The following is a 12,454-nucleotide window of genomic DNA, read 5'->3' as shown; positions in this document are numbered from 1 at the left end:
ATGGGATTAGACGGATTGATTTTTCTACAAATACAAATAAATGCTATGTGATTTTTTTTTTGGAAATCAAAGGTTTTGAATAATTTTAATCATGGGTTCCTCCGAAAGCCTTATCATGGGTTCTTCCTTGATGCTAGGCTCCAGACTACTCATGAACTCCTCATTCCTCTTTTGTTTCTTTCCTTCCCCTTGTTAGTACCACGGTCCTTGAACCTGGCCAAGATGTCATACATGACCCCTTGTACACTCCCAAGACCTCAAACATATCGTACTTTGCCTTGAACAAGATCGTTCACCCTTTGTCTTTTGGACTCTTCTATTGCAAGGGTGTTTATTATACATGATTTTGCTGTAACTATAAAAGTACTGCAACGAAACCTCTTCTATCAGATTCCGATCCCAGAATGAGAATAAAGCGAGCTAATAACCAAGAGTGCAGATTTGGGTAGCCACACTGTATTGAATGCAATTTAAAATTGAATTTTTGATTGATGTAGTAGGAAAAATTTATTGATTAAAAATACATTATAGAATCTATGGTAAAAATTCTGCCAGTTTATCAACTTTTTATATAGTTTATCACTAAAAATTTTGCAAATTTAATTTTAATATATATTTAATGAACATGGATTGTCTTATATTTGAATTACCTTTATTGGGTGGTGTTTTGTTGTCCACATACAAATGAGTTTTATACATATCTAGTAATTATTTAAGATCTATAACTTTTAGATTTAATTTTTTAGTAATGAATGTAATCAATGTGTATTGATCATTAAAATCCTTTCTACTTATCTATAATGAATAAATTAAACTATGATATTAAATGAAATATGTTTGTTGTTCCTATCCTTAAACCTCCTTAGGTATGGCGAAAAACAGGACCCCGAATGGTAGATTCATTTAATTGTCATCCAGAGCCTTCTCATGAAAACGATTGCCCTGCCTGTAGGCTACAAAAGGTAGAGAGATTTGAGTAAACCACAGTTAAATGTATTTACTCTTACACTACACACACACACACACTGTTTGGAAAGTTGTGATTTGCGCACTCTACCTACTCATTACGTACTACTATGGTGGAAAAATGATTTCATGTATGTGAATCATTTTTTTACGGGAAATCACTATTCTTTTTATGTTAGAACTATTTTATACAAGTCCATGTATTACATTTTTTAAATCGATATTTCAGGGAATCATCACACTGCACTTTAAATTATTAATTAGTATTTGGGTGCTGCTCACTCAATATTACCTATATAGGTAAATCCCTTGTATGTATGTACAGACTGAGAGCCCAAAACTTGTAGTAACACTTAATGACGATTATTAGGAGAGTATACTATGCAACTAAACCAGAACCGAAGCAAAAATAAACAAGTTTTTTTGTATCCCGTGTCTCTACGTGGAAAAATGTAAGAACAACTAAACAAAAGCAATATCCTCCCCCCGGCGTTGTTGCCATAAAGGCTGCAGATCCTGTTGCCATCTACATCCTGACTGCTTATAGTATCAAGAAATCAATTACAGCCAAAAGAACATAAACTTATGCAGCAACGATATAGCCTTGACTTTAACCCCTGGACTTTGCAGTTTATTAGGTCTTAGGAGAAGAATGTCAGTCCCTTGCTTCTCATCCAAATTTGAATTTAATCTGAGCTGCCATAATGACATGCCGTTCTACACCATGGGCACGGCATATATCGCCAAGAGCTTCAAATCTGTTCATCCGCATACCCAGGCCTTTATTGCTTGTGAAGTAGAACGTATTCTATACAAAATTTAGTATTCAAACATACCACAAACATTGGTTTTGAGTTGTCTTTCTTTGATTCCATACTGTTTTTCGTAATTTAGTCATGCTACCACAAGTTTTGGGGCCCCCACTCCCTAGGCATTGTTGTATATATAATTATTTTCACGCTTCATTTGTCACATTTAGGACTTAAAGTGATTTGCATATTTTATAAGGATTATGAATAATTACATTTGTTTTTTGTAGTTTCCCTAGATTATTGTTCCTATTATTTTTCTTTTCTTTCCAGAATGAAGCATCTAAAAAGAAAACATCCAAATCAAAAGAAGGTAAGTTTTGTTTTGGTATACGGAAAATCAGAGCTATTATATTTTATAGCAATTTGATTGACGCATTTATATTTTGTTCTAAGCTTCTTTCATTATTTTGCTTCATCAATTACTATCAATTTAAACTTTGCTTTCTCTCAATGTATTTGAGGGTGTTGGTATTAAAGTATGTGTTGTTTTCAAGGATATATTATTTAGAAAATATTTTTCTTCAAAAAAAGTTCATAAATGAAAAATAAGAATCTTTTTTTTTTATTTATTAGAAACCCTAAGCAAATAAATGGACTAACTTAATACTCTGATTTACTTTATTTTTTTCTAATATTACGAACGTATACCTATTCATACAAGAGGTGTCTCAACATAAAACAATCTTAAACCAAAAACAAGAAAAGGCTGAAAATCCCTATTGTGTTTTGTTATATAATATATTAGTGTTCAATATTCCATAGCCATATTTTGGTCGATACGGCGCACGAACAAACTAAATATATATATATTATCCGCAAAGGGGTGTGACTTGTGGCTTGTAGCTTGTGGTTCAAAATTAATTTTACACAGTGATCTCTGTGTGAGTAACATATACCCATATTTTTATATTAAATAATAGTATCAAAGAGGTAGATGATTTAGTTTGCCGCTTTGTATACAAAAAACAAACCTACATGCCCCATTCTAGGACCTCGGAGTTTTAACCATAGTTTAGACTTTTAGTTGAGTTATTTGCTCTAATTTGGCCCCTTTCAACAATAATTCATATCTATTTTTTATGCTTTTATTGTGGCCATCATTTTTGGCGACGTTAATTTTGATTTACAGTCTATCCCCATGGTTAATTATAATAAATAGATATTGAGGATTGTTTTTCGAAGCCTACTCAAAATTGTTAAAAAAATATTCCAGAGTGTTTTTGTGTTGATTGCCCACATTAGTAGGCTATAAAAGCGATACCCCAAAAGGAGACACTTCCAATTTATTTTTTATTTCATTTATAGATAGTGTTCAATATTTCATAGGCGTATTTCAGTCAGTTAAAGACTTTATTTAAATTTCTGGGATATTTTAAGATAACCCAGGAATAGAAATCTAGTATAGAATTTCTATTAAGATATTTATATTGATCCCAATATGTCGTTTTCAAGCATAAAATTGATCAAAATTGCAATTTGCAGCACACCCAAAGGGTTACAAATAATAATTTGTGGATATAAATTGACAAATATTCGTCGAGTAGTACACATGTAATCCACACCCTATTTTGAGAAAAAATATTCTGGCTTGCTCTATTGTTGACGGCTCATATACTTAATTTTTATATGCAGACTTTATCTTCATAAAATTTTCTTTTCGAAGAATAAAGTAATCTCATGAATATTGAATCAGTCCTTTCTTTATTTCGAAAAAGGAATTTGATCAAACATATGTTTAAATTTTCACATAGATAATATTATGATTTATGGTAAAATTATTCATTGTGAATTTCATTGACAGCTAATGTCGGTCTTTGATGTGCATTTCTGTCATATCAAAGTTACTCAGCTCAAATATGTTGATGAATTATTAATTTATATCATTGATATTGTTTGGTATTTCCCGCATGTCATTTTTTAATATTTGCTCCTATTTGCAAAATTATTTTCTCAGAAAGTCCTTCAAAAAGTTATAGAGGTTGTAGTAATGACATATATGTAATAAGGGATATTTTGATATAAAGAAATAAGCCACTTAAGACATATTTTACTCCCTTTTCGGCAGTTCTATTGGGATTCAAAAGGTCTCCTACGTACTAAATTGTATTGTAATTTACAAATCAAAAGATGTACAACATTTTCTCCCCTGTCAAAGTAAGAGGTTTAGTGATGTATAAACTTAACTGTATTTTTCAAAAATGATTTGAAGAATCACATTAAATTAAGTGCCTTAAAGTTATGTCTCTATCCCTCTAAAGATCTTGAGTACTACCATGGTCGATTCTAATTGTACTTAAAGTAGTTGGTCAATATATTAAAAATATGGAGTTCAAACTCATTAATTAACCCACTGTCAAAGAAATGAAAGTCTGAAAGTGTTTTTCTCTCTCTCTTTTGAGTCAATTAATCATGCGAAATAAGGAAAATACTCAGAAATATTTGGTGTTAGGAGAGCTCGCATACGGAAAATTTGTATAGTGAAAGTTTGTACTGGGATTAGTCACGCGGGGATAATTCGTATAGGATAAAGCTCGCTAGGGGAAAGACTTTACTTCTTTCATTTAATATAAATAATGATCTCACTTATGTGCACTAATGATCAATGTGCTCGAACCAGAAATAAAATAAGTAATATTAATACATATATGAGTAAAGAAAAGTAAACAAACAAGACAAATATTCGAATCCAACCACCTTTAATGATAATTAAATGAATAGCACTTTTTTCAATCGAATTATTGTCCTGTTTGTTTATTTTTCTTTAATCATATATTTATTCAAGGAAGTTATCTAGCCTTCCTCTTATTTATTTATATTACTTGTCTCTGGTTCAAACAAATTAGTCAATACGTAAGTGAGATTACTATTTATATTAAATACAAGAAGGCGAGTCTTCCGCCGGGCGAGCTTTATCTTATACGAATTTTTCCAATGCGAGTAATCTCAGTACAAACTTTCCCTATACAAATTGTCCGTATGATAGCTTTCCTTGATCCGAAATATTCCCCTCTTCGTAAATAATCTACTGAAGAAAAATAAATCATTTGATCAAAGTTAAAACATACAAACATTTATAAAAGTGATTTATGTTTGTATATAATGTATGTTTTTAATTTTAGGAGCCATACTTAGGATAACATTATATAATACATAAAAACATACGAAGGCACAATTGTTTGTTTCTTTTATTTTTACATACCGACAGGACATATTTTACACAGCATTTCTTATTGTTATCTCTGTCAGCAGAAGTATAGTTCGTCTATCAAAGTAATACTATTTTGTTACAACATTTTCTGATGTGTGTGTTTTTAGGCTCGCCACAATATCAACCCTAATCCCATCCCTCATCGTCATAAATGAAAAGTAAATAAGGAAAAGATGCATGGAAAACTTATTCCCCTCTCGTTCATCATACCTCTACTTAATAATTATGAAGGATTGAATTTGAACTTTCATGAGGAAGTTACAGAAAATACATATTACATACAAATATGGTTACATGAGTGATGAAGGAGAAAGGAAAAAGTTTTCTTGCTTCTTCGTCTCATTTACATTTCAGTAGTACCACAAAAGCATAACGAACTATACCATTGCACATATTTATGATATATATATTTATAAATGCATACATATATCATGGTTAGGGATGGGAATATTGTTTCAATTGCAAAAAGTGAAGGGAATGAATATAGACTACTTATCATTTCTTTTATTTATCATGTAGGCTTTCTCTTTGTATAATATATATACGTGTTTCATTTGTAAATGCATACAGGGTTTAATTTAAATGTAAGCAACACTATTGGAAAAAACAGTCTGCCATTTTAAAAAATGGTTTATTTTTCAAAATTGACAGAAAAGTATGCATATTTTTTTACAAAAACTAAATAAAGTTTTCTCTATTTGCGACTCGAACCTTTCCAATCCTTTCCCTGACGCATCTCATCTCCTTGATCTTGGATGACAGTGCCTTGGTCATGCTTACATTATCCGTTAGAAGGTCTCAGGACTCATGGAGCACTCTCCTGCATCATAAGCACCTTCCTACTCCAGTTTGGCCCATAGTGGCTGACCACAAGGCTTCTCCCAGGACTTGAGACCCGCGGCCTTAAAAATCCTCATGGTAGAGGTGTGGGAGCAGTAGATATGTTGTCGACAGGCTGCTTTCTTACCATTGCCAAGACTTTTCTGATGCACCTATATTGCAATTGTTCTTACCACCATTGGCCTTAGCTCCATGATGAACATCTGAATATTCTTCACGTGGTTCTCGATATACTCGGCTTGGCGTTCTGGTAGTCATTTTTTAACTCCTAATGCATAGCCTTGATCACTGGAAAGTTTTTCCAGTCGTTAGTTTTGTTACTGTTGGGGATCACAGACTCCATACCCAAAATGTACCAAAATCACTGAAATGCTGGTTCGGGCGTCATTTTGGTCATAGAGAGACCTGCTATGGCTAATCTTAAAAAGTGAATTATTTTCCTTTCAAATTAATGATACTTACTTTTACATAAAGTTGACCTTTTACTCACTAGAGACCGGCCGCATGGCACTTTTAGGTCTCAAATTTAATATGGCCTAGCTCTTTAATATTGCGTTGGAGTACAATAAAACTAAAGTTTTTGTAGAGATTTTTCGACCAATTATTTATGTGTGAGGTTTCAGGATTTTATATACAATACTTCCGGAGCAAATATAAATTGTTGCAAAATTGGAATTATGACAAAGCCAGTATAGAGGGGGAACGGGGGAGGGAAGAGAAGATTTTGATAATTTGTATCACTTTTGATGAAATGCTACTATGTTTTATTGTATAACAAATCTGTCCATTCAATTGATTCCAACACATATTATTATTATTTTTTTTTTTTGTCTACATTTTAAGTTTATGGAAATGTAGCTTGACTTGTACATAGTAGATATGTAAAAACAAAAACTGAGTAGTAATTTGGCTTTCTCTTTTATTTTTATCCCTCTTCATCTCCCATTTCTGCGTTGGATTTATCAAACTAAAACATACATACATACATACAATCACAATGTACTTACATATTTTGAAAATTCTTATCTAACTTACAAAACGTACAAACTCAAAAATGTTCCGATTCGAAATGGGTGAGTTTTATCTGTTTTTGTTTCTTAATATATTCATATATAAGTTATATATGTATGTATATATTATATCACTCCTTTATCAGGAGTCTTTCACACCTTATCCCAACTATTTAAAAAAAAAAAAAAAACATTAAAAAAATTGTAAAATTGTTATGAATATTAAAAAGAAACTAAAAACTAAATTGGATCAAGTACTGTTTATTATTCCCTTTAGCAATTCAGACTTGAGACTTATTCGCAGAGACAAATCTCTTGTTACGATGTTGTTGTTTGTTCCCCGATACTGCATTGTAATGAACCATTATTTCTAAAGAAAATCTTATTAATTGCAAATACTTTTGAAGCTCGTAACGAGAGAACTACGTATATGTGAATATACTAATGTGTTGAAGACTTTAATATTTTTGATGAGGTTTACTAATGCCTTCAACACGTTTGTATTATTTCCTTAAAGTCTTTTCACTCTAATAGCCTGCTCCCTCTGGTGTAGCACTCTTAAATATTAACTAAATATTTCTCAAACCATACATGAAAATAATATTATAATGTCCCCCACTTTTTGTAGCTGCTACATGATTCTGTATGTGTTTTGTATTTACCAAGACTGTCGTCAGAACAACAAGTATAAAATATTCACGACTTTTAGCACTCTTTCTGTTAGTTTTTCAAGATAGGCAGGTCTGACGTCATTCCATGCATTCTTCAAAATGTTCCACAACTTATATTTCGATTAGACAGCGACCCAAAATATACATCCAAGCTCTACAAAACTTCTTGAAAAAGAAAGAAGCCTCACATCTTATTTATTATTCATTGACCAGCTCAATCTCCTGATTTGAACCCAATGGAGCTATTATGACAATAACTAGAAAGAAAAGTTCCGGAAAAGGGCCCCACAAATAAGAATGAGCTGTGGAACATTTTGAAGAATGCTACCAATCATTGTTTTTATATTCTTCAATCTTATCTAGGAGTGAAGAAAATAAAAAGACGGCTAGGCCTGTCAGACCAATTAATCGGTCTTAGAACCGTTGAATAGTAAAAAAGATGGGACTGTTAAAAAGTTATTTCTGATTCGGAAATCATTCCTAGAACCGATCCCAAACTCCCAGTTTGTGGAAGACAAAGATTGACACTGAGGATTTGTGTAGGAGCTATAAGTGTAAGTCCTTGTTGGACTCGGGGTAGAATTGAGGATAGAAATCCACGTAATTCCTACCTATATCATTTCTAGATACGGAGTGGGGTTGGAGTATATTTCTGTCATTCATAGCTACTCCTAGCTCATTTATTGAAGAGTCATTATATATTTGCTGCTTTCTTCCAAAACCTTTTTCAAATTATCAGGGTGACCACGTTAATATTCGGGATTTGTTTTTTAACATATTTGTGAATAATATTATTTTCATGTATAGTTAAAACCATCACACATGCACCTGCACTAGAAAAGACGACGAACTTATAAAATTTAAAAATTACAAACTCTATCTATTTATTACAACCTTGCATGATATTTTACATTTAAATATTTTAAAAAAATAAGAAAGGTATTCATTTTCCTAAAGAATTCTTTTATTTATATATATATATTGTTAAAAGCAAAAAATAAGACTTTTTACAAGAAGAAAGAAAATATATTCTTATTTTGTGACATGATGTTTCCTTTCATGACGTTTTTTATTGAGCAATTTGTTCCTTAAAGTGTATTTCTGTACTAGTGTTGAGATTCAAGACCGAATTTGTTTTTGGACTCAATCTGAAGTGATTTTTTCCAGACTTAAAACCAATATTTAGTCGACAATAGACTGAATTTTGATCGTTTTTAAATGGTAGACTGATTCTTTTAGTTGTAATATATAATCAAATATTTTTTAGTCTCAATTATGGACCGATTTTCTCTCTTATTCTGATTTACGAGTTGTACAAATATGATCTATGGATACAATTAACTTCATATTAACGCATTCATGTGGGATGTTTATAATTTTGAAAGATACATAACACATCAAAAATTCATTTATAGACCAAATTTATTTTCAAGACCGATTATTTGGGGTCTCAATCTATAGACCCATTTTTTCCCAACTCCTGATTTATGCAACTCATTCAACTACATATGACGTTATTATAGGTAAATGTAAACAATTTTGAAATACCTTGTACGCCATCAAAAATTTATCGATTTATCCTAATTTTAAATGAGACGGATTCAACCCCATTTTTCTATTTTCGTTTTCAATCTATGGATCATTTCTTGCACCACTCCTGACCTATGAGTTGTACAAATACAAGGCTAACATGGTCTCATAGGCAACTGATTTTTGTTTTGTTTTGTTAGAAAATTTGTCCAAACTTGAAACAGTTGGAAAAAAATAAATCTATTGACGAACTCGTTGTCCCAAATACTTTGAAAAGTTTTCAATGACTCCGAGACAATTTTGACAATTTCATTTAGCCGGACATTTGGTCACCGAGCTCTCCTGATCTGAATCTGATGGATTTTTATGTTGGGGATGTGATGGAAAGACAAACCAACCGAACCCCCCTGCAACAGCAAAGACGAACTTATTTGTCGGACAAGAAGGAATTCCAAGATTCCCCAAGGGACTAATGTGGAGAAGGCCTGCTCGCGCTTTCAGCCTCGTATAAAGACTGTAATTGATACTGGAAGTGACTTTATTGAATAAAATGAACCAAATTCATCAATCTTTTAGTATCTGGTTTTATTTTTTAATCTCATAACTTGTTGGAGAGAAAATTGCGTTTGAAAAAAAAGGAATCATAGCTTGTGCAACCTGTATGACTTAAGAAGTCATTTAACTTCATAAGTCGTTGTTGTAGGTGGATGTTTACAATTTCGAAACACCTCAACTCTCATCAAAAATTCATATATAGAATCGCTCTAGACCAACTTTTTCTTTGAAACCGATCCTGAGCAAACTTCCTTAAAGTGCTTAATGAGTTAGGTTGATTATCATAAGTGTCTCAGACTGAATCCCAACACTAGTATGTGCTATGTACAATATAGAACAAATATCATTAAAAAAGACGAGAGAGATAAAAGGGGGAGAACGAAATTGACGTCACATTAATGGAATATCGTCATTATTATGACAAAGTTGTATTCAGAGTCATTATATAGTTATGTAAAGGAATGAAGGCTCTTATAAAAGATAATGAATTGGAAGGGGTAATACATTTGAAAGCATGATTGTTTTTGTTTTTAAATTTATTTTTGTCCAAATTTTTGCCCTAGCATGTATGTTATATTTCAACAACTAACGTGTTTTTTTCGTATTTTATAACTGAGGTGTTGACTGTGTACATGACATGTAACTGTGAGCGTTAATGATTTGATCAACCCTTTATCTTATTTATTTTAAAGAGCTCCCAAGTGCAATAATCTCGAATTCGATTCTCAAATTAAATTTTTTATTACGTGTGGTGATAATAACCACCATTTTGCATTTTAGTTTGTTTTTCACAAATTAAAAGGTCTGGCTTCTTTTGGTGTGCCCTGCCATGTTTAACTATTGACAAAATAGGAAGTATACATTTAATTTCGTGGAAATTCTTCTAAAATAGTTATTTTTTACAAAATGCTAAACTTTGAATAATGAACAATCTCTTAAAAGTTTTTAAATACTTTTTTCTAGCTATTTTTTTCAATGTTAGAAAATTGGAGAGAACACCAAAAGATGTCTAGCCATTTTATCTGTCTAAAACAAACATTTATTACAAGCGTTGGGGACAAGTATAACAAATAATAATAAATATATTTTAAGGATGCTAAATATTTGGGTATTTAATTAATATTCCACCCCTGACATTTTTCTTTTAGGTCCATAAAAACACTTAAAGAAGTTTTTTTTTTTTTTTTAAATGTGATGATCTGCAACGATTTATAGCCGTGATTTTTTTTAACTGCATCCACTTGAAGGAGTTGTTTTAATTTCAAAAATTAATACTCTGATTTCTTGATCTTTTTTGATCTCTTTGTCGAAGATATGGTTCATTATTAGGAATGCTAAAGGAACATTCCATGTCAAGTATGCAATGAATCTATACTCATATATCAGAAATTGGATCACTTTTAACGTGTATTTGTCATAAATGTACTATTGAAAAAAATTCCTTACGCATATCCCTACATAAGGATTTTATTTTACTCTTTTTCTAGAAGGAAAAATGTTTTAACCAATCATATCTTAGTAATATCATGTGAATCCCCACGAAACCTCATGTGGTAAAAATACATTATCCCAGGAAATAGTAGTTTTAATTGAGTGGGTCAGTAGTTCTGGTTTATGGACGCATTAGATGAATCTTTCGGACGGGATATTTGTATTTATTGATCTACACCTAAAGTTCCAATGAGTTCATATATTTTTATTTGAATATTTTTGTTAATTTCTTTTATTACATCGTCGATAAATTAACACATGCATTACCTAATGTAATCTGATTTGGATCCTATGGAAATGTCTGGTTTTTTACTGTGAACCCTGTAAATACTGGGAAATTCATAGCACACTTGACATGTAATAGTCTTCCACTATATGTAGCTTTTTGATGATTCTATTATATAAGTGCTTTTCTTTGATTTACGAAAGAAGAAAATGAAGGAGTAATTCTCATTTTCAATGTATGTAATCATATACTTACCTAGTAGGTCCTCTAGAAGTAAAAAGTTTTTTTCTAGAAATTCATTCATGTACTTCACCTGATAAAGTTTATATTACTTATATATAAATCATTCCTCCCCCAAAAAAAAAAAAAAAAAAATAATCATAAGAGTCCTAGAGTAAAATATGATTATCTCCAAAGGAGAGGTTAGGATACACTTCTTTGCATCTTTGTATGTAAGTTGTAAATCCAATGGGACTGCAATAGTAATAGGGCATGAGAAAACTGGAAAAAATATATATTATCCGCAAGGTGGTGTGACAGTCTTGCATGCAGTTTAACGTAATTTTTACTCAGCACTTTCTATGTGAGCAACATTTACAAATCGATCTTTTATAGCAAACAATTAAAATTCAAGGATTTATATTATTTAATATTATTTTGTTGTTGATATAACCCCCATTGGATGTACAGAGAACATCCAAACTTTACCTAAAGTCCTTGAAGATATCTTCGATATAGGCCGCGGAGAAAATGACCCATTGGCCATTAATCCTTAAAGACATCAATATTTGAGAATATAAGTCTACCTATTTTCCTTTTAATTTGCGGTAAACGTGCATAAATCAGAGTGTTAAGATCTGGCTAAATAAGCCTGTAAATTCTTCAGGGGCGGGTTTGATTGTTTCCTTCATAAATTTGGGGTCAAATTTAGGATGTCTTCATCGACTTTCCTCCATTAAACCAAAAACAAAATACCTATCAACATTTTATGCATCATACAAATATACACTTGTCTCGGCTATACTTCACTAACACAAAAATGTAGAGTATATTTTTTTGTTAGCTGTCCATGTTACTGCTTTCTTTTTTAAATGTGCCTTTAATTTTTCCGATGGAGTTGTACTGATAAAGTATATATTTAACAT

General features: G+C 31.5%; 1 protein-coding gene across 6 annotated transcripts in view; it reads left to right on the top strand.

Annotated features, from left to right (window-relative positions):
• Window positions 1–12,454, top strand: part of LOC121127513 (uncharacterized) — a 144,109-nt gene that overhangs the window by 117,356 nt on the left and 14,299 nt on the right. For 4 of the 6 annotated variants that reach the window (XM_071893963.1, XM_040722905.2, XM_071893966.1 and 1 more), the window contains 2 exons: window positions 867–962; window positions 2,049–2,088. In XM_071893963.1, the coding sequence (XP_071750064.1) occupies window positions 867–962; window positions 2,049–2,088 (136 nt within the window). The remainder of the gene's footprint in view (window positions 1–866; window positions 963–2,048; window positions 2,089–12,454) is intronic. The other 2 variants (XM_071893965.1, XM_071893964.1) reach the window with 1 other exon arrangement.

The sequence above is a fragment of the Lepeophtheirus salmonis genome, unplaced genomic scaffold (genome assembly GCF_016086655.4).
Source record: "Lepeophtheirus salmonis unplaced genomic scaffold, UVic_Lsal_1.4 unplaced_contig_75_pilon, whole genome shotgun sequence".
Lineage (NCBI taxonomy): Eukaryota > Metazoa > Arthropoda > Copepoda > Siphonostomatoida > Caligidae > Lepeophtheirus > Lepeophtheirus salmonis.
The sequence above is the reverse complement of the archived record's forward strand: the minus strand, read 5'-3'. Positions and strand labels throughout refer to the sequence as shown.